The 24,017-nt window shown below is 36.1% G+C and overlaps 1 protein-coding gene across 3 annotated transcripts in view; it reads right to left on the bottom strand.

The window, feature by feature from the left end:
• The window catches only part of LOC138716353 (sialin-like), a 38,450-nt gene extending 17,520 nt beyond the window's left edge, over positions 1-20,930 (bottom strand). The window contains exons 1-3 of one of the 3 annotated variants that reach the window (XM_069849345.1): positions 20,606-20,930; positions 2,765-2,973; positions 849-1,076 (exon numbers count right to left, since the gene is read on the bottom strand). In XM_069849345.1, coding sequence (XP_069705446.1) covers positions 849-1,076; positions 2,765-2,973; positions 20,606-20,732 — 564 coding nt within the window. In that variant the 5' untranslated portion in view covers positions 20,733-20,930. Of the gene's footprint in view, positions 1-848; positions 1,077-2,764; positions 2,974-6,862; positions 6,981-12,056; positions 12,120-20,605 lie in introns of those variants that run through there. The other 2 variants (XM_069849347.1, XM_069849346.1) reach the window with 2 other exon arrangements.
• Positions 20,931-24,017: the final 3,087 nt, after the last annotated feature.

The raw sequence follows: 24,017 nt of genomic DNA, 5'->3' as shown, positions 1-24,017 counted from the left end.
TAAATTAAAGGAGACGAAAACCATGGTAATCGAAAGAAAAATAAAGAAGGTTGTTGTTGTTTAATCAACTGTCCGAAGACAGATCTGAACCCCATAAATGATACCATCATGGCACCACTTATGAGGCAACTAGGCCAGGAGATATTGGGGTAGGGTGACCAATCGCTTTCCCCTCCCATTGCATACATCGTCGATTAGGTTACATACTCCACTAATCAAACTTCAGATGTCCACTTGGTCAAAATGAAAGTGGCCGATCTCTTGGGCAGCGAAAATTTTCTAAGACTCTTCGGATGACCATAATGCGAGTTGCAACATTGTATTCTCTAATCTCTGTGTACAGTAATGACAAAAAAAACCCGGACCGACCCTTGTAGCTGATTTCAGGAGCACGATAGACTTGTAACTAAGACTTTCGTGGTTCGAATCCTGCCTGGGAAGGAAACTTTTTTTTGTTCCTTATTCAAATTTATTCCCAATACTTTTCGATTGCAGTGATATTTTACTACTTAACACGTTGACTGCCGCTTGAAGCGTATATACGTCTCACAGCACGTATAGGGACGTATATACGCGTCAAGTGGCAGTCAACGTGTTAATTAACTTATTATTCCCAGAACATGAATTTTACCAGCAATCGAAAAGTATTGAGAATAAATTTGAATAAGGAATAAAAAAAGTTTCCTTCCCAGGCAGGATTCGAACCACGAAAGTCTTAGTTACCAGTCTATCGTGCTGTGGAGTGAACAAGACTCTGAAAGCAGCTACAAGGGTCGAGCCAGTTTTTTTTTGCCACTACTGTACATTTACAATAAAACACATTAGAATTTTTATCAAACTATACTTACAGCCAGAATTCCTTGCAGAAGTCTAATGGCGATAAGGATTCTGAAATCCGTGGCAGCACTCAACGGTATGACAAATCCAAGAACGGACATTATTAATGTGTTGATTCCGAATACTAGTTTCGTACCATAATGATGTCCCAGCAGGCCACCAGGAAGTTGAGCAAGGGGATAAATCCAGTTCACAGCGCCTAATATGAGATTCTGCTGGTGTTCATCCCAATCATACACCTAAATCGAGAAGGGCTTCAGTAACATTTCAATTAAATTGAGGATAAATTATTAATCACGAAATTCGTTAAAGGTTAATACGAATATAAAGATGAGTTTTGTCTCTCAAAATTCATTGTAGTACAGTAGTAATGAACAACACATCATTATTTTAGATTTAAGTAGACAGTTTAATAAATAACTTTTAAAAGAGGTTTCTAAACATATTTTGTTAAATAAATCATAGTTTTATTAGTTAAATTTGATTAACATGACATGTTTCAAATTCAAAATTATGTAAACTCTAAAAGAGATGAAAGTTTCTATTATATTTGAGCATTAGATAAAGTGTTTCCATTTATGTATCACTGGGATGTGAGGTGTGGATTTTAGACCTCAAAACAACACAAAATGTTCATATGAACGTACGACCTATGGTCGATCCCTTCAATATTACAGGCCTTCCAATATCCTGCTGGAATTGTTAATAGCCCTACTTGATGCACCCCTGTTGTGTACAGCTGTTTTATTGTCTCTCTGTCGGTGACTGACGATTGAGTTTGAAGTGGCTTATCTTGGTCGTGGGCGTCAGAGTACTAGAAAGGAAAACAACAGATACCTGGTTACCTTCATTCCAATGCTCTGGTCACTGCTTGCTTGAGTGTAAAGTGAGAGTTCAGACATACTTTTTCTCACAGATTAGTACAACTGTTTCCTAGCTCTCTTCCCCCTCACCACAAACTGTGACGTCGCACAGAGCCAGAGATATATACGAGATCTGTAGCACTGTATATATAGCCCTCCCTGTGTATCATCAGTGATATGTCACTCTGCAGAAAGTGCTCAAAATGAACATTTTGCGCACTAGCTCGCTTACACACGCCACATCATTGATTGTCTTACATGTTCAAACACTCCAGGCGTTCCATGTACCTGTTCGCAAGCTTGTTTCACACGCTGACGAAAAATTGCAATGTCCGTAACGGAGGCTATGTGAAGATAATGACCTTGAGTTGTCCCTACAGGTAATAGTTCACTGGACTGAGATCCGGAGAGCGTGTAGGCCAGGCGCTTGATCCTATACAGATTATCCACTTGAGTGGGAATCGCTTATCCAGATAGGTTCTGTCCACGCTACTGAAATGTGGTGGCGGCTTATAATGACTGCATCACATATCCAGCGGGTGCAATGTCATCACAGAAAACAATGAACTAATTTTAGCTGGTAGTATCAGCAGCGCCCGGCACCATAAGTGAGATGGAGTCAAAAGTGCAATGGTACTAGCAACATACAAGTTAGTATCTAATTGCAATCTGTTCACAAACAGGGGTATACTTACTACCAACTAGTGATATATGCAGGCCTGTAACTCGTAAATAATCGAACATAGCCTAAGACATATGTTCACACATGGACGTTTTATGTTGTTTTGAGGTTTACTAACCACATCCGATTTACTTACTACATAAATGGAAACACCCTGTATAGGTTTTACATCCACGCGCTCACACACGCACACGTGCGTAATAAAATGTATTCTAGTAAAATGGATATGCACGTACGCATGAACATTTAGGCCTATGTAATTCGGGCTTGTTTTTCATTATTATTATTTTAACCAATTAAATGTCCAAAATAAGTGAATGCAGTAGGGTTTATTTATATAACAAAATTATTTGCAAATTAACTCATAAGGAAACTACTGTACCTCATTTGTTCCGATGAAGTAGTCCTTGGAATATTTTTTTTCGTATTTAAATTCAGATGATTCATTTGTTATGCATTCATTGCTTATCACTGACGCATTACGATAATGTTTCTTCACCATTGCTACTATGGCTATATTCATATTCATGCGGACCATAAAATGAATTGCTGCCCCAGTGAAAACAAGAAACCACAGTGTTCTTGTGCAACCTGCAAGTAAAATTTAACATTTTAGCCATTGATATGAATGAAGGAATAAGTCAAGAAGTACATAATCTATCAGATAAATTTTTGTCACATATGCTACTACATCTCACTTCCTTTAACTAAAATGATTGTGATTATGCATGTTCACACACACACACACACACGCTCGCGTGCAAACACGTACACACTCAGCATCCAGATGTGAACAGAAAAAAAAATTTACACTTTAAAATGATGTAGAACTTAAGTGGTACTGAATTCAAAATTGAAATCTCCACTAATCTACAGAGTAACAATAATAATTTTGTACATCATTCGCGAGTCACACGACAGACAACCAAAAGAGACTCCAAGTCACGGTCTCACTATGGGTAAAATGTTCACATAGCTGGCACAAACACTTTATCTTTTACATAACCCAAAACGAAGATGTCACAAGATGTTAGGTCAGGCGATCTGGGTGGCCATTTGTGCTACATGCGTTCGTTGACACTACATGGTGACACGAGTCATATGTTAAGGACTTCCCACACTGCGTGATGCCCCGTCTTGTAGTAAGCTGAAACAATTAGGACCCTCTTGTATTTCAAATAGACGCCATTGGTGGAGAAGTGAAAATAATTCCTACTGTTTACTGTGTCTTCCAGTGGCTGTTTGCGGCATAATTCGTAGGTAGGTGCAGTTAACTTATATAAATTTTACATTTCGAAAAGGGCCTTCGTGCATCCAGAAAGAATGAAATAAATACCGAAATATGAGATGTACAATGTATTGACCATCTCTCTTGAAAACAGTTCTGCTGTAAAATGTAGTCCTTCCTACCAGGGTTTCCCTCCAGTTTGCGAATTTCATTCCAGTAACGCATTTCATTTGAGAGCACCTTTCCATTCATTTCATATTTCCTTCCATAAAGATTATGACACAGGTTCGTGTAAGAACTCAGATTTTACCAAATCAAAGAAAGATTTCTTTTATCTACCGTAAATCTGCAACAGTGTTTTTCCAGCTTTACTTCCCTCCAGGAGGAAACCATGCTAAGCATTTTTACGCGCTTTGTAATCCATCACCTTAGGACGGATTTGAACCGCGAAACTCTAATTTAATGACTAGCATGTTGTAACGTTGAGTGATTGTCCAAGAGATTCTTCTGCAGCTGTCTTCTTGGTCCTATGACGGAAGGTGATATCTATCCCAGTTGCGGACGGTAAGGTTCTAAAAAGAAAGCACTGCCCTTCACAAGTTACAAGTTTCAATTCTTGTAAAACATTATCTTTTAGTATTCTTTTCCACAAAGTAGTATAATGCTCTGATAAATATTGCGAAATTATTACAAGCGACGTTAAAGGAAATCATTACGTAGGCAAGTAAAGTAAACAAATATGTGTGAGATTTATAGATATAAGTAGTAGCTACGATTTCTAACAGTGATGTTAAATTGCTTGATTTTAATCAAGTTGCCCATAAAACTACTTCATCCGAAACAACTAACAAGCACATATGAGTAATGTTATGTTTTTTTTTTTTCAAATAGAGAAATATTAATGAAATCTGGAGTATGTATTGATAGATTTAAGATAGAGAGAGATTTAAAGAAAAATTAATCGTCCAGCCTTAACTAAGGATCCGGAAATTAATAGCAATAATTTTATAATGAATTAAAGATGAATATTATTGTAAAAATAAAATGTAAAATTAAGCACCGTCATTATAAAATAAAATCTTATATCCTTAAAATAAAATGTATAAATATAAGATTTTAGTTAAAATTAGCATAAGTTATGGCATATCCTTAACATTTAATTAGGTAAGTAGGCAAAAGTTACATAGGTACGTAGGTATGTGAAGTGTTCAGAGCACCCAAAAATCAAAATAATTGAAGAGTCCACTGCAAGAATGTTGGATGTCACTTTCTTGTCGAAAATGAACCAAGACTGTCAATGCATAGCTTAAGACATATAGAATGTACATACAGACTTATATGGCATTAACACTGATAGTCATTGTCCAGTAATGATCGGAAAATCACAGTTAAGCTTTGAGCGCTAAGCATTTCAAACTTTCAATTGCTTCTCCTGCAAAATGTATTCCAAATGACATCCATCATTCTTGCAGTGGACTCTTCAATTATTAGGGACATAAGAATGTTAAAATGTCTTGGATAAAGTCATTGTCGTTACTTAATGCATTAAGGGACATATGCTATTAATTTCGTTAGAGGAAGATCTGGACTTCGATAAGAAAATTCGATAAAAATTAAAAATCACTTTTTAACTGTTTTTAAAACCTAGAAATTTGTTATTTTCACCAAAATTTGTTGTACACTAAACCATTGTGTTATTTTCTCAACCATCACCACCACCGTCAGATTGTTCACTATGAGCCACATGATCACAATTCTCTGTTTCACAAAGATCTGATTCCCCACAAATAATTACGTCATCATTTGATATTTCATTTCTAATCTTGCCATTGTTTTCACCACTACCATCTTCGTCAGATTGTTCAATTTCAGTCACATGATCACTAAATTTACATTTCTCTGCTTCATTGTGCCTGATTCTCCACAAGGAATTACGTCATCGTTTGATAATAGGCCTACTTCATTCAGAAATGTTCTGATCTTTGTTTGCTATTCGTTGGACATAATGAAGTTCTGAATAAAATCACAACTCTTGAAAAAAAATCATCCGCTTGTGAAAATAGCTCTTCAGCAAAAATATAACACTACAAGACAGTAGGATGTTAACAGCACCCCAGTCATTCAAATGTCATAGAGAGTGAACAAGTGGCAATAAAATTAACCTAATGGTTTCAGCACCAACAATGATCCTTTCCAAGAAGGTAATAAGCCTACCAGCAGTGTAGACAACATTATTTTCAGAATCACTGATGATTTAGTAAAGGCATCCAACAAGGAAATCTCGGTGCACAGAAACCAGCGGGCGTGACTGCCTCGCGCAAATGACGTGTGCTCCTGTTTACAGCATGCTCTCAAGCCTACTGCAGGGAAGTAAGAGAGGTATAGCATGCGCGCCGCGAGGAGTCCGAGCTGAGTTTCGTTTGTAGGATACCTATAGCTGGGGTGTTGTGGCCACCCCACATACCTACTTAAAGGTTAATTAAGACCTTCTGAGTGGAAAAAAGAGGGAGTAAGTACCGTCCAAAAATGTATTAGACCTACATAAACCAGCCAACAATAGTCAATTGCTGCTACGACATCACGATAAAGCAAAAATATTGAGAGAAATTTGCTAGCTTGGGTGTATCTATTAGCAACTAAATTTTCGTTTTCGCGAGTCACGCCTGTGTTTGTAGATTTTTATAGGATACGGCTGATATGTAAAATGCCTTTCACCACTGAAGCAAATAATTATTAATTTCATACTAACATTCCGAAGTAATATGTTCATTAACATCATCTTCACTGTCATTTGACTACATGTTACCAATTTAATAAATAAGAGCTAATATCCCACTAATACTTTTGTTTGTCAAATAAAGACTTGCAGGAAGATTTTCGAAACTTGTCAACTAATACTGTAGCCTATACTTTTATAATATTATTCCGCATTTAGTAATAACACGGAATAAAACACAAATGTAGTGTAACACTTTCTTTCTTCGTCACAGAAAAATCACTTCTAAATTAATAATCCATTATTTGGTGAAACAGGCGCTAGATGTTATTGGTAATTTCCGTTTTGACTGCTAATCTTCTTCGTCTTTACAATTTGTCCATGGCGCAGCAGAACCTGAGGTAGGCTATATCATAAGAAAATAACATCTGATAATTCACTTGAACTGATCACAAATTATTAGGGTAGCACTTATGAACACAAATTGTTAATTTTATTATAGATTCTAACTGCACTAGTAAACGAAAATAACCTACCCATCATTTTTCACATTAGAAGTAATCGATTTCGTTAATCACCGATGGAATAGCTTACACCTTAACACTAATTTTCAGTACTATATAGGAACAGTTTATATAGCCTATATGTTCAAACTAGGATAGTAGTATCCCTCCCTTTCCTTAACAATGACCTTCTACTGAAGCTTAACAGGTTGAATTAACATATAACTCGATAAATAATGTGATAATGTTTCGGACCCGGTTATAGCATTCTAAGAAGTTTTCCTTCTTTAACTTGATATATATTTTTAATAATTACGGTACCTCATATATAATATATTTTTGACATACGGTATCTGATCCAAGTTTTTGAAGGACACGTGGGCACAGAAGGGAAACGTCAATTTTGTTATTGGTTTATAAACATTAGATTACAAAATAGAGATAATTAACTAGTCTTAAACCATTTATGCAAACGGACAATCAGGAATATTGGACGCAGTGTACTGGACGAGACAATAAAATAGACAACTTAATAAAGATAACAAAGATAAATGTAGGATATAATAAAATGTGAACCAAACTTTCAGAGGAGAAAATAGCAGAATAGACATTTAAACTGTGGACGAAATAATAGCGGACATAAAACACCAGAGGACGAAAAAGTATAGTGGACAGAATATCAAAGGACGTACGAAACAGTAGACGAAATATCAGTGGACATAGCGTCTGGGAACCAATTATGGATGTATTATTTATGTAGTAAATCTCCTTATATCATGTTAAAATAAAATAACATATCTAAAATAATGTAAGTAAATTAACAAAGATAAAACATAGTTGATCTCAGGTTCGAACTGGGTTCGATTGCACCACGGCCTTTGACTTTACCATTACACTCACTACAGACACCTATTGTAGTATAGCCTATTGATTGAATTACGTGTTATGAATGATTTAATGTTTACTGCTTACTACATTTAATTTGAATTCTTAAATATTAAACAACATTATTTTTATGCCATATTGTCCCTCATTTACGTAATTTTAAATTCATAGTTTTTATTGTCCTGATGTAAATCATCAAACAAGGTATCGAATAGTTCTCGATTCAATCTTTCCTAAACTAATGAATTAACCGAGACTCTTCTATTTTTACGTCTATTCTTTCTCCGTCTTACAAGGTACATTCATGAAGTGCCTGACTAATAATGGTATAAATCAAGTAGGATGGGAAGTTCAGCTGTAATCAATGTTCATGATACCAATAATTGTAGCTGTCCATAGTAGTAATTATACAGTGTATATAAGCCTAGATAGATATTAGTATAACAATTAATATAGAAGGAAACTTATCTATAAATAATGATTTTTATACTAATTTTAGCTGTTCTTACATATACTTAAACATGTTTGTGGGTGATGATGTAGAAATCCGCTAAGGGAACCAGGTAGTGATTAGAAGTAAAAAATTTGACTTTTTATTTTGTGTTAAAAAGTACAAAAATTGTTCTTTAAAATAGTAAAAATATTGTGGGGGTATTTCTGCAGATAAGCCTTTTAAATGACCTTTTTAAATTTGGCGGTGCAATGTAATTCATACATCCTTTTTCAAATGCAATTTTCTATAAGCTGATATTTTTCAAACGTAAGTGCATTTTTTTTATGAAACTATTGAATCAATTTACATGAAATTTTTACAGATTTTCTGCAGCCTATATTCTACATAGTAGACTTACGGGTTTAAGAATATCACACACATAACACGAGAAAAAAAATAGATATGCATTTTTAAAAATTGCAAAAAATATTAAACAAAGTTCAATATTTTTTCTGTTTCATTAGGGGTGAAATATTTAATTAAATTTTGCTTTGGAATTTACAATATACATTACTAGATAACTTTAAAAAATACAAAGTATATGAGTGAAGATTGTAACAAGTAATGTGCACCTGAAGAATGAGGTACACTTAGCAAAGTGGGAAAACAGAGTATCAGTTAGGGCCTTTATTTTGCATTTGGATACGAAACTAATTAGTTGTCTTTTATACCACTGAATTCAGAATGATTGATTGTATAAGCATGGACATTTTTATTCCAATCTGAGCACTAAAAGCCTAGAAATATTGAACTAAACTTTTGTACTGAAATTTTTTAATCGCACAGGCATCACTACCCACTACTGTTAAGCATAATTTTAATATAAATGACAATAAGCACATTGGATGAATGATTCATTCTGCAGTTGGGAGTTGAGCAACTCGAATCTTCAGTGTTCCAGATAACATTGGCAGGAGCTTCAAATGCATCACATTCAACTGGAAAAGTAGCTTTCTTCCATGCATACTTAATCATGTTAGTGAACATGGGGGCACTGAACTGATTATGGGTAATTGCAGTTGGGAGTTGAGCAACTCGAATTTTCAGTGTTCCAGATAACATTGGCAGGAGCTTCAAATGCATCACATTCAACTGGAAAAGTAGCTTTCTTCCATGCATACTTAATCATGTTAGTGAACATGGGGGCACTGAACTGATTATGGGTAAGTGCATGTAGGTTGATGATAGCTTTACTGCTCTGGAGGTCAATATCAATGTTGTTGAGTAAAACTTTCTCACAAAAATGTTTGGTGAACTTCTTCCATTGACGAAAAAAGTATACATCCAATGGTTGAACAAAGGAGTTGCACCAGGTGGAGTGGTTGTTATTTGTATGTGTTTATCCCCCATATTCACTAATATGATTAAGCATGCTTGGAAGAAAGCTGCTTTTCTAGTTGAATGTGACGCATTTGAAGCTCTTGGCAATGTTATCCGGGACACTGAAGATTCAAGTTGCTCAACTCCCAACTGTAGATATGCATCTTTCATGCAATGCTGCTTTTCCAGTTGAATGTGATGCATTTGAAGCTCTTGGCAATGTTATCTGGGACACTGAAGATTCAAGTTGCTCAACTCCCAACTGCAGATATACATCTTTCATGCATTGCTGCTTTTCCAGTTGAATGTGATGCATTTGAAGCTCTTGGCAATGTTATCTGGGACACTGAAGATTCAAGTTGTTCAACTCCCAACTGTAGATATGCATCTTTCATGCAATGCTGCTTTTCCAGTTGAATGTGATGCATTTGAAGCTCTTGGCAATGTTATCTGGGACACTGAAGATTCAAGTTGCTCAACTCCCAACTGCAGATATGCATCTTTCATGCAATGCTGCTTTTCCAGTTGAATGTGATGCATTTGAAGCTCTTGGCAATGTTATCTGGGACTCTGAAGATTCAAGTTGCTCAACTCCCAACTGCAGATATGCATCTTTCATGCAATGCGCTTATTGTCGCTATTTGTGCTTAACGAATTTCTACATCAATACCCACAAACATGTTTAAGTATAGGCCTATGTAAGAACAGCTAAAATTAGTAGAATAATTATTATTTATAGATGAGATTCTTTCCATATTCATATCATTATTATACCAATATCTATCAAGGTAGCCACCGGCGTGGCTCAGTCGGTTAAGGCGCTCGCCTGCCGGTCTGAAGTTGCGTTCGGGCGCGAGTTCAATCCCCGCTTGGGCTGATTACCTGGTCGGGTTTTTTCCGAGGTTTTCCCCAACCGTAATGTGAATGCAAGGTAATCTATGGCGAATCCTCGGCCTCATCTCGCCAAATATCATCTCGCTATCACCAATCTCATCGACGCTAAATAACCTAGTAGTTGATACAGCGTCGTTAAATAACCAACTAAAATTAAAAAAATCTATCAAGGTTCATAAACATTGTATAATGGCACTATGGCACAGTGGAACGGATTGCGATTCTAGCCGGAACAAAATCTAATATTGATAAATTCCTTTTGAATCGTTGAAAATAGCAAGATGAAGGTAGATTATTATGACATTTGATGAAATATTTTTATGAGAATTATTATTGTAGTATATTAGTTAAAAAAATCATACAATAATAGAAATTGCATACAACTAATACGAATAAAAATTAAAGTAAACAGAAATTATTTCACACATTACTATGAAGAGGAAAGTAATATGTAGTAAATTTTATTACTCATGTTTACAAATCTGAAGCGTCTGTTGTATCTCCAGAAGTGTCGGACCCGCTAGTTCTCATCTTGGGGTTGCAGTTAAGCAGTGCTGTTGTTGGCACTCGCAACTGGTACTTCTAGCAATTTAATTATCTCAACTTACAGTTTTGATTTTCTTGGACTTGGATGTCGATTGATCTGGGATATGATGGGATCAGAAGATACAACATGTGTAGGACATCATCTAAGTTTCCCTCACGAGAACAAGCGTGATCTAACCTGTACTTTCGTAAATCTTTGTGTCTTGTCTCTTGAGCATCTTTAGATAACTTCCCAATAGGAAGTGTCGCAGTTTCTGCAATTTTTCCTCCATGTATCAGTATTTTATTCACACTGAACGGCATTGCCATGGATATAATTGTACATATAAATGGGCTGTATCATTGATATACTTCTTAAACGCCTCATTATATATCGATTCACATGAAATGGTGCATAAAATTACAGAAAATCTGTGAATGAGGTCTTTCTAATGCCCATAACATAGGCTGTAATTTGTGGGTTTTCAAATAACCGACGTGCAGTATTGCCATCATTTGATAGCCCAGGGCCACCAGATTTTGACTTGTCAATAAGAAGCCCTAATTGAGAGCTGCAAAACTATCTTTGTTGTTGCCTGTGACCTGCCAAGAACAAGGTTTTTTTTAAGAAAATAATTCTTTTTACGGTGGCACTGCATCCAAAGTCTGTTAAAATTACTTTGAATATTTTTCAAAATATTACGAATGCACTTCTCACTATTAGAATCACATGTTTCAATACATAATTTATTCAAAACATAGCCTATCTATATAGTTAATCTAAATCGCCACTTTTATTGGGAAGTATTGGAAATACAGTAGATCACGGCGTGAAATCACCGATAGCGGTTCCGAGTCTGAAAAAAATTAACCACATGCAGAGCAGTCAGTAGGAGCAAATGAAACTGGGTTAGTCTTAAAGCGCATACTGAAACCTACATTCTGACATAAAAATAAATGTAACCCTGTGTGACCCTGCTATTATAAGTCAACGTTTACTTTGATAAATAATTAAAAAAAATCGCATTTGCCGCCCTTAAGTTAACATTCCGTTTCTAAAAATTCAAAGTTATTATGAACATAAAATTTATATAATAATTATCTACCAACCTCGTTCTTCATTTTCCACTTCAGAATCACAAAACGTTTCACTCCCCTATCACAGAAAACAAGCTTGCTTCTTACACTATTTCAGTGTGACTGAGCAATAAAACTGGTTACGGAGGGGAATCCTCGTCAAAATCACTGTGTGACGTCCGTATGTTTAGTGTCAAACCTTCTTTCTCATAGATAAGCATTCTGTGATTCATTAGCAACAACTTGAGATAGGACACGCATAAAAATGAGAACATGTGAAAATTGATTGTGTTCCGGCTAGAATCGCAATCCGTCCCATTGTGATGGGCAGCAACAATTGGTACCATAAATATTGATTATAGCTGAACTTTCCATCCTATTTGATTTTATAATATTATCAGTCAATCACTTCGCGAATGTACCTTGTCTGCAAAGTTGCCAAAAGTATATGACATTTATTGCTCAGAATTCTTCGGAAATAAGCTACGTAAGTGAGGTAAATCCCCATGAATCACTCTCTATAATACATTTGAAAAACACTTAAAAACATTAAAGAAAAACACAAATATAATTGAAACAGAAAACATTAATTTAAACATGAAAGCACGAAATATTTTGAAACTATAAAATACAATAAAATTAATGAAAACACTTCACACTTAATATCTTAATTGTAATTAAATATAATTAAATGAATTCACTAAAAACAATTTCATGCACTTTTGTGTTAAAAAAACTCACCAACAGAGTAAGAAAGGTTATTTAATAACCACTAATAAAATCTAGATTTAAAGCTATTAATTGGTAACTTATAATATTGATGGGAAGCTTATTACCTTCTTATATATATAATTTGAACTGGTAATGGAAATTACGGGAAAACGGCTGAACGGATTTTAATAAATGACCCCTCATTTTGAAGCTTGGAACCCAAAGTTTTTCGGAAAAATAGTAGTTTTCAGTGAAATGTCAATTTTCCTACATCATTTTCCTTTTTTTCCAAAATCCATCTTTCGTCAGTTTTGAGAACTAATTAATTGCATTCACGGCCGACTTGATGTTCGCTTCCTTAAGCGAAGCGAGCATCAAGTCGGCCGTGTTGCTTTTCAGAATAAAACAAAACACACACTACAATAAACAATACCTCTCAAATTGCAGATTAGATTTCACGGCGCTTCTTCCGACGGCCTTCACATGCTTTGTCATCGAACAACAGATGACGGCGTCTTGCCATCCTAACGGCAAACACCAGCCAACTCCTCCTCGCCCCGTTCCGTGATCACTTGATCAATCTCAGCCCCCCTCGCGTATGTGGTACCTAAGAGGTTACGTCCAATTTCGGCTTCCCCTTCAAAATTTTCTAGAGCTCCTTCAGAGGAGCAGCGTAACCCGGAGTGAGACTAGTGGCCAACAGGCTTGGAGCTCACATATTTAGTTTTGTACAACCCCCAACCCCTTGCAAGGACGCGTTTTGCGTACCTTTTAAATTTTCCTCCCAATTCTCCTTCGATTTTTCGAGTTTCAATAAACAATAGGCTATTACACGAAGGCCATGACCTACAGGATTGCTGACATAGAGTTCAGATGGTTCAGATTCTTTCCCATCATAATGCCAATATGTCGATCTTCATTTGTGCAATTTTTTGATAACGTATAACAAATAATTTACAGGTCTGATTCTCTGGTCTGTAGTTTTCCGAGTACAGCTGTGTATCGGATATTAAGAACTACAAAGTTAAGAACGTTTGATGACATTATTACCATTAAAATGAAATATTATTTTAGTTAATGCAACACATAATGCTATACTGATATATGAAAGTGAAACCTTTTGGGGCTTTATGTAAGTAGACGCAGAGAAAGAATATTTTATATTAAATCTTCATTTCTATAATTTACTGAGTAAAGGCTATAGGCCTATATAAACTTATGTTACTGAAAACTATAAAACTTACGTAAGGTAACAATATTGTTATTAAAAATGAAATACTTTTACAATTATTAATCAAGTGGTGTGGGTCCTTTTCATATATGTAATGGCAGTGTGATATAGATATTTATATGTCTGATTCTCTAACTTTCCTTGGTAGTAATTGAGTCATGCTTCCTGTTTTAGCTGCGTCTTTAAACTACATCAAAATTAATTTCATATTTCTTTGGTTTATTTGATTAGATTCGTGATCGCTGCCAAGCATATTTTGTTGTAGGGAAAATAGCATGCCATTTCACTTCTTGCTACCGTGATGAGTAAGTTTATTTCCCGCAACCAGCAACAAATGAAACACTGAAGCTGCTAACGATTTACGATGGACAATTTTATTTAGGGCGCATATAAGATTCTACAACTCTGACATATCATTCGCCTCATTTTCTACATCTCAGCAATAAATTCCTCACAACAGCCTATATTACAGAAAATATACGAAATAACATTCATTGTTACACAAATTAATCCAGCAGTATTTGATAGATCAGTATTGTCTGGAAGCAGCGCAAAAAATTACAATTCATAAGAAAAGATCAAAAGTTATTACTTATTGATAAAATAAGAGGCCTACAAGATTTCGTAGTCTCTTGATCAACTCAGAAAGATCTCTTAGTGGGAAAAAGTGATTCTGTCCTCTACATTTCAGGGTAGTTCACGAAACATGCAGCAGCTATACCATGATGCTAAGTCTTTTGTTCAAAGCATGACAAACCTTACATTTTCTTAACTTTCACATACAATCCGCAATGACCCGAAATAGCTACTGCATTACTCTCAAATGAAAAACCCACTGATCATCCTGACATTGTTACTAGCGATTTCGCATTGAAACTCAAGAACTGAAGACGGATAGGTTCAAGGAAAAGTATTTGGAAAAAAAAAAACATTCAGAGGGAGTATATTTCACTAATATGGAAGCAAATAACTATAAAAATGTCTGGTATTCATCATTGAAAATAAATCTGAACAATTTTTATTTGAACTTTTTATGGACTTAGTTTGCAGCAATTGCTGCACAGGCCACTAGTATAATTTTATCCCCATAACAGAAAAGTTTGTAATTCATTTTGAGGGAATTTTCAGATAAGTCTTTGAAATTCAATCAAGTGGATTCATCATTTTTCCGTCAATATCTCCTCCTACGTCCATGTTCACTGGAAGATTGAAATATTCTCTACAAAAAATTAATGTAGGCTATTAAGGAACGCCACTAACAACCACTAAAGTGGCCTCGTCTGAAGGGACCCTTACAGAAACGTCCCTCACATACACTTTCAAGATCTCGTGGCGTCCGAAATATTCATTTCCGACCACTGACCACATGTCGAAATGCTAAGTTTAGAATCCTTTATCAAGTGTATAATTCTGACCCCTGCATAAACAACTTAAGGTGCCTTATCTGTATAACAACATTTTCTTTGCAGTGACAAACAGGAATTCGAACCCGCTAAGGTTTGAATTTGAAATGCAAATCTGCTATATTGTAAATTATCACTATATCTTTTTTTTCTAAAGACGGAACATGGCAGTTAAGCGGCTGAGCTGTAACTACGGCACTATGTTGCCAATATGAGCAACCACGCGATCAGCTGATGCGAGCTACCAGCTGACGTTAGATTGCTAACAAAACGTTCAATGAAAATAATATATCATATATTTGATATTTTATGCAGAACTGTAGTACATATAATAATTAAAAAATATGACTAATTATCGTATATTCTTCGCACTTCACAATATAACGAACCATTACTATAAAACTTGTATTTTAAAGGCTAAAAGAAAAGGTTAAGAGAGAGATTGAACACTCCCTCTTGGGAAAGGAGCGCTATTATAACATTGCCAACTAAGCCATTGAGCGTATTCCAAATCTCACCGGTGAGCAATCCGATGGCATCACGGTGTTCCGAATTCCACCGATGACGTCATTGATGCTCCACCGCTGTTGCACCGGTGCCATCAACTTGCAGAGGTGGTGGCAGTCTCCATCAGACGCCATCAGTGAATCTGATTGTTTCTTGTATAGGGCGGGAATTAGCAGACGAATGACATCGCGCACTGTTGTGTCATGGCGGTTGTTCTGCTGTATTGTTTGTAATGAGCACAACGTAAAAACAATAGGCCTATGTTAATGGCTTATGAATGAACATGTCAACGGACCAGTTATTACTACCGGTTCAAGAAATAAGTTGTTTATGATCTCTTTTCTTTGAATGAGATGGCAGTACGGAAATTTCGCAAAATTTTGCTAGCGTAGCACAGATAACAACTTACACAGTCGCCATGACAGCCATCGATCCTTCCAGCAGTTTTGTTCCTATTCCGCTGCAGCTTGACGTCATTGTTGTCCACCCGTCCCGTGAGATTCGGAATACGCTGATTGTTACCATACATATGCCTCCCATGCTAAGTGATATTCAGTTGTTATTCCAATCACAGCGCTAATGTCATGTCATGGTATGTCCCATCTTAGGACCAATGCTTTAGGTGAACCGAAACTCATCGGACAGCGTTCTGGGAAGTACTGAGAATTATTAACCTTATTTCTCAAATGCTTAAAAACAATTTTCCTGAATCCAGAATAGTGCTGGCGCATGCACTAAAGACTGAAGGCCATTAGCAAATACAGGAAAGAGAAATTTCTCGGATATTTACACGCGCGATCGATGTTTTTTTTTTTTTTAACATGGCCAATGTTGAGTTTCGATCTTTTCTCCCACGGAGATTTATAGTATAACGGGGGGAGGGGGTGTGGAATCGACAGTAAAGAAACAGTAATTCAGTTATCACGTAACAAAAACAGAGACAGTCTATGTAAAAATGGAGTGAATTAAAGAAACAGTGCTTTTATTCCTTTATATTTGCTTTAAGTACTACTAAATGTTAATATAGGCCTTAACTTAAAACTGTTAATATTGTTATGTAAAACATGGTGAATATGAACTAACCTTCTGTGTAAAATTGTCCCATAAAACCGGCGTTAAGTATTCTTTTTTTACATAAATCGCCTACATTTAGTAGGTCTGAAAATGGTTATTAGTTATTAGACGAATGCGTCTCCTGCTTTTATAAAGTTTTTAAAGAGCACTGATATCAATACCTTGCCTGATTTTTGAGGAACGTCGAAGTCATTTTTAAATGCATTTCACATAGTTTATAAAACGCACCACCCCAAGTACGATCGAAATACAACCAATCATAGTTTTCCATTGTTTTTGATACTTGATTTAACAACTAGCCTAACCGTTTTGTTCATTGACTCATAGCAGTTTTGGTATAATTTCATCATCTGTATTGCAATGATTGAAATTATGCCGAAAGTAGCTTTGAATATCAAGGGAATTAAAAGTGACAATGCATTATTCTTTCCCCTGCAGAATCTTTTTAAGAACGCATAGTAGATTTTGGATGCGCAGCGACGATATATCAACATTATGACTCATATTTAGCGAACGTTTTAACATCGAATAAATAGATCATAAAGTTGAAGACTTATTAATTTCTAATTTTCTAGGAAATAGGTCAACTTAACATTTTCTATAATCGTTGTCTATATCTTTCAGGAAGCAACTGGTTTCTCGCACTTTCCGTTTCTTCAGTGATACGGGGTGGAGATTCCATTAAATCTTCTTCACTTCCATAAATATCCATACTACTCTATAATTTGCGATATTTTTCTCAATCTTCAAACAAATTTGAAACAAAAGCAACAATTACAAACAGGGTGCGAATTAAGATTTCTGATGAGGGGAGATAGAATCCTAGATACAGAATACAATATATAAAATTATTATTATTATTATTATTATTATTATTATTATTATTATTATTATTATCCACATTTGATACGGCTCAACGTTTGGTCGCACTAAGTTGCTCTTCTTGCATCTTAATTATAATAATAAATATCCATGAACATGCTTAAGATAGATAAGACATGTAATTCCTAAGTTATTGATTGTTGTCAGCTTACCGGTGATGATAATACATCAATATTATTTTATTTACTTACTTTATACAGTACTTTATAAAGTATACTCGTATTAAAATAATTAGGTTATATTTTGTGAGGGGGGATAGAAGTTATCCCTGGCAAAGATGTTAATATGAATTAATTAGAGGGGGATAACATTCCAACGGGGGGAAATCCCCCCATTCTCCCCTTAATTCGCACAAAATAAAACAGTTATCTGACCATGGTAACAAACTAACAAATGCTGGTTGATTTGCGTCTTCTAGTATTGTGAGATTTGAACGAAATATTGTAGTATTATCTACTATGTATTTTTTTGTTTTAAAATTATGGTAGTATAGAAAATTAGTAGGCCTATGTAACCCACGTGTAGAAAAGCTGATTATGTCATTATGAAACCCCCGGTAAATCTCATGTTACAGCCAATAGCACCGAGATGTGCAATGGATGCCTTTCTACAATAGTATTAAATATACTATATTTTTCGCTTTATTCAGCTTGGTAGCTTGCAGCTTCTCACCAAAAGGGGTAGGCATTCTTTCCCTGGGAGAGTCCATGAGATTTAGTGGACGGAGAGTTTGTAGTAGGCCTATATATTTTCTATGAATGTTTCTTTTCTCTTGCAATGCTAATTCCAGAACTTAATTACCTGTGTCAATTTAATATCTCCTTCAATAACATGTGTACGTCCTTGACATTGGATGAAGAATTACAGTATTGCATCCATTATCCAAGTAGGCCTACATAATCCACAGTTTCAGTACCATAGTTATGAGTTTTATGACATAACAGTGTTTTAAAAATAGACTCTAACAAGACTCGACGGTAATGAATGCTGTTAGTAGAGATAACATTTCTCAGTATCGTGTTGCGTAATTGACTAATCATGCACAATGTAGCCTATAATCCATCATAAAATGAGTACTTTTTCTAAGAAGTATATATATGCTTTCCAATACGATAATTTGCGTAGGTATAATTAAATTTTCGAAATGAAGAAATTTTGCAACGCAGTATTCACATTTTTCAATGACTTTTACTACAGTAGAAGCGAGCCAGTCTACCTTCCTCCTCCCTCTCACAACCTTATACCAATCTGAATAACCACGAGCGTACTGCACATGTTGATGTGAAAAGGAAACATTTCACACAAAATTCTCTCAAATGAAAATTGTCAGAATAATTTCCACCTGAACAGTCATTACTTTCTTTGCTTCCTACTTAGATCTATAGCCTCAAACAATATTCTCATTAGACACAGCCTGTCAAACGGAAGTCGTAAGTCGTCTAATTTTAGAAGGCTGTGTTGATACTGATTCCTAAACAGCGCCATTGTTACGTTTGTTTTCCTATAACATTAATATAAATTAAACATCTCGATTACACAACTTTTAACACTGTATAACTTCGGAATATGTATGATAAGACTTTCTTGTGTTAAATTCTAACATACCTTGTTCTAACTAGGTACGTTAGAATTTAACACAAGAAAGTCTTATCATACATATTCCGAAATAAATTAAGCAATTAGCGGTGAGAACTTTTCCTGATAACTTTATTGATCTAATCTAAACTGTCATAATGCTCTCCGGATTGTACACCAACGCACAGGTAAACAAAATTCAATGCACCACCTCACTCCGTTGCACATCAAATGTTTGTTTACTAGAATATTTTTCCTATATGGATTTAATTATGCACGCAGCATAAACCTAAACTAATCTAACTGTTGGGCTAGTCTACGGTCAAAAAATATAATGCCTAGCAAAGAAAAAGTATAATTTTACCAATAACTCACAGTAAGTGACAGGGAGGAAAAAGGTCTTAAGTAAAATTTTTATATTTTTCAGGAGAGCAGTAGAAAATTGAAATTGGTGTCAATTATAGATTTTTTTTTAATTGAGAGATTTTTCGTCGATATTATTTGTTTACATTTCTTCTAAAATAGGTAATGTTGCTCATTTAACAATTTTCTTGATTATTTCCAAAAATAGGCGCACTTAAGCCCTTTTAAGACTAGAACCCAAACTGAGTAGAAGGGACTATTTAAACATAAGACCTTTTTCATGTCAAAATAAATGCGAAATGTAAATTATTAGGAATGCAAAATGGGCTATAGGACTGTTTACCCTTGTGCTTAAAGTTTTAGAAGGAAAGGGCATCAGTATGTGATGAAATGGCTAAAATACAAGTTAGACCTTTTTAATAGAAAAGCATGGAAAGTAAACATGTGATGGTTTGTAAGGAATAAAATATTAAATACTCTTAAGTCCTTTATTCTGTGTATGCTCGATTCAAAAAGTACTAAGGACACTTGATAACGCTCTATAAATCCAGTCAGGAGTCTTATTTGACTTTAACCGTTTTACCAGATTGTAGAGAATTGTTTCCGCTTACAGAATATATAAAAATCTCATTTTCACAAAAAAAAACTGACATAAGACTTTTTTCCTCCCGGCCACAGATTAGCTATGGAAAAGTAGAAATCATTCTCCAAAAAGTCACAAAGAACACGAAAAACATTAATGAAACCCAAGTTGACATTTAAAGTACAAGAACACGACACACATGAATAGTAAGTTAGTCTTATTATCCACATTGTAGAACAATTTTTGCACTTACGCTGCTGTTTTCTTGCTTCATTTGTCTCAGATCCGTCACCCAGAAGAGAATTAAATTCCAAAGGGTTGAAAGTCGATTTTAATTGCTCGGTTCTCAGATCTTCATATTCTGGTTTTTTCGAACCCATATTGAAATCTGACGGCAAGCTACAGACGAAATCGTCAGAAAGTGCCTTTCCTACTTCAACACAGTTTTTCACCTGTTAGGTGTTCAGTTCTTATCAAACAAATCTCAGAGTCCACATGAGATTGCAACTTCAGAGTGATTATGTAGGCATATGCATTAATTCATTATTCTTCGCGTTTACAGCGTAAATAACACAGCTTTCTTGTAGTGACAAATAGACTGAAGATATGAAGCATTGCTCAACAGAGTTTCAATACGGATTGACCGACTTTTGCAATCTAAGAGTAGTATGAGATAACAAGATAACCTTTAATGTTGTGACCTAACACTGCCTAGTTGCAGCTCTTATTGGGGTTACTTAAACACCGAGTGAAAGATGTACAGCATGTAGTACCGTATTTAAAACTCCATGGACTGGATAGTCGAACACCGAAAAAATTGAACTCATATACAGGTTGAACCGTAAATAATGTAATTAATTTCAGGGGGTTATTCTTTGAGATATTTCAAAGGGAAAAAGTTCAATATACAGGGTGTTTAAAAAATACGGGGCATAATTTCAGGTATGTATTTCCCACATGTAGACAATCAAAATAGTTCACTACAACATGTGTCCGGAAATGCTTCATTTCCGAGTTATGGCCTTCACAACATTGAAATTCACCGGAACGTTTTTCTTTCCGCAGGTCGTTGTCATTACAGAAGATGTTCAAAATGTCCACCTCCTGCTTGAATACAGACCTCACATCGATGTCTCATTGGCATGCGAACACGATCCCAAACTCCAGGAGTATTGCGTATGTCCTCAGAACATGCCACAATTCGATTCTGAAGGGATTCCAAATCAGGCACCGGGGACGAATAAACCAATTATTTTAAATGGCCCCACAAGTAGAAATCGATAGGGTTCAGATCAGGTGAGCGTGGAGGCCAAGCAATTGGGCCACCTCTACCTATCCATCGATCAGGAAACCTTCGATCCAAGTACCGGCGAGCCGTACGACTGAAGTGTGCAGGAGCACCATCATGCAAGAAGTGAATGTGTTGACGATTGATCAGTGGAGTGTCTTCTAAAACATGAGGTATGGTGTTTTCCAGGAAGTTTGTGTACGCCTGCCCCGTAAGTCTGTTTACAAGTACATGGGGTCCAACTAATCGATCACCAATGATACCGGCCCACATGTTGAGGGAGAACCGCACCTGGTGATGAGATGGAACAGTTGCACGTGGGTTTTCATACGCCCATACATGCTGATTGTGGAAATTTGTTATGCCATCTCGTGTGAACTGTGCTTCATCTGTAAATAATACTAAGGCAGGAAAGTTCGGATTTACACCACACCGCTGCAAGAACCACTGACAGAACCTAACTCGTGCAGGGTAATCTGCTGGTGACAGGGCCTGTACACGTTGCAAATGATAAGGATACAATTGATACTCTTTCAACAGTCTCCAGACAGTCGTATGAGGAACATTGACTTGCAACGCTACCCTTCGTGTGCTGATAGAAGGAGTCATGTTCACAGCCTCCAGAATCTCCTCCTGTACTTCTGGAGTTGTAGATCTTGGTCGTCCCCTTCCCAAACCAGGAGAGCTAAATTTTCCATACTCGCACAGACGGTAATGGAGACGTACAAATGTCTTCCGATCTGGACATTTTCGCTGTGGGTACCTCTCCTGGTACAAACGACGAGCCAGCGCAGCATTGCCGTCCGCCTTACCGTACATGAAGTGTATCTCTGCCAGCTCTTGATTTGAATACATGTCGCACAGTCTAACGCCTACACAACACTGAATGTAACCTTCGCCTCGGAATGAACTGTCAGAGTGCCCTCTTAATGTCTCCTTTGACGGCAACGACCTGCGGAAAGAAAAACGTTCCGGTGAATTTCAATGTTGTGAATGCCATAACTCGGAAATAAAGCATTTCCGGACACATGTTGTAATGAACTATTTTGATTGTCTACATGTGGGAAATACATACCTGAAATTATGCCCCGTATTTTTTAAACACCCTGTATAATTGAGGAGCGTTTTTGCAAAAGTCGATAGATGCAGAATTTTTCGAAAGTGAGTTACATATGGATATCGTATATTTTCTACCTCCGGAATCGATCTATGAAATCAGATTTACCAAAACTTGATTCATACCGTATGTAGAGACTACCAAACCTTTCAGGTTTTTTTCAAAACTCGATAGATCCTGTCACTTAGTGTAATTTCTGTAAAATCTTGATTTCTGCATCTATCGACTTTTGCAAAAACGCTCCTCAATTTTGCTCCTTTTTTTCTTCCTTTTCGGGAAAAAAATTATGAAACTCAAAGCGTGTTTTGGGAAGCCATTTATTTAATTCTGAATATGATCAACCAATTTAAGAGAATAGTGTATTATGATCAGGCTTCGGTCCTGGGCACAGAAATGCATGAAGTTCAGAACGCACGGGCGATAGTGTTGTGTTGGTCGAGTGGAGTGGGAGATGGAGCGCGCCGTTACTTCGTGTCTCAACATGTAAACAGTCCGTCACAGTATGGCACAAAATATATTTCACTCTGTACAGATGCAGTATATACAGTACATTCCTATGTAGATAATAAATGTCTACCATTAAAGTATTAACGTGAGTTGTAACTTTCAATCAGGTGTCCCTACGCCGAAGCCTGTTACACGTACCGCAGCCAAGCAGCAATAGGCCTACACACAACGGTATGCACATTACGGACCCACCTGTGCTGTTGCAGTCACCCTTCCACACGGGTTCATGACGTCATTTATACTCCGTGTACTCTAAACCTCATACTTGTCACTCTGAGTCCCTAGGCCGAAGCCTGATTATGATAATAAATGATCGAAAGAATTTGTCCTTTAAACATGTAGAAATTTAATCCAAACAAATATAACTTTTCGTTCTAAAAAGGAATTTTAGTCACCGGCGTAGCTCAGTCGGGTAAGATGCTTGCCTACAGATCCGGAGTTGCGCTCGGTCGCGGGTTCAAATCCCACTTGGGCTGATTATCTGGTTCGGTTTTTTCCGAGGTTTTCCCCAATCGTAGGGTAAATGTCAGGTAATCTATGGCGAATCCTGGGCTTCATCCTCGTTATCACCAATCCCATCGAAGCTAAATAATCTCGTCGTTAAATAACCAAGTAAAAAAGGAATTTTACAATGTTACATTTGTTCGGATCAAATTTCTGTACATTTAAAGGACAAAACTAGAATTCTTTCAATCATTTATCATATACTGGTCTCTTTTAAATTGACTGAGTATATTGGGAATTAAATCGATG

This window comes from Periplaneta americana, chromosome 16, assembly GCF_040183065.1.
Source record: "Periplaneta americana isolate PAMFEO1 chromosome 16, P.americana_PAMFEO1_priV1, whole genome shotgun sequence".
Lineage (NCBI taxonomy): Eukaryota > Metazoa > Arthropoda > Insecta > Blattodea > Blattidae > Periplaneta > Periplaneta americana.
The sequence above is the reverse complement of the archived record's forward strand: the minus strand, read 5'-3'. Positions and strand labels throughout refer to the sequence as shown.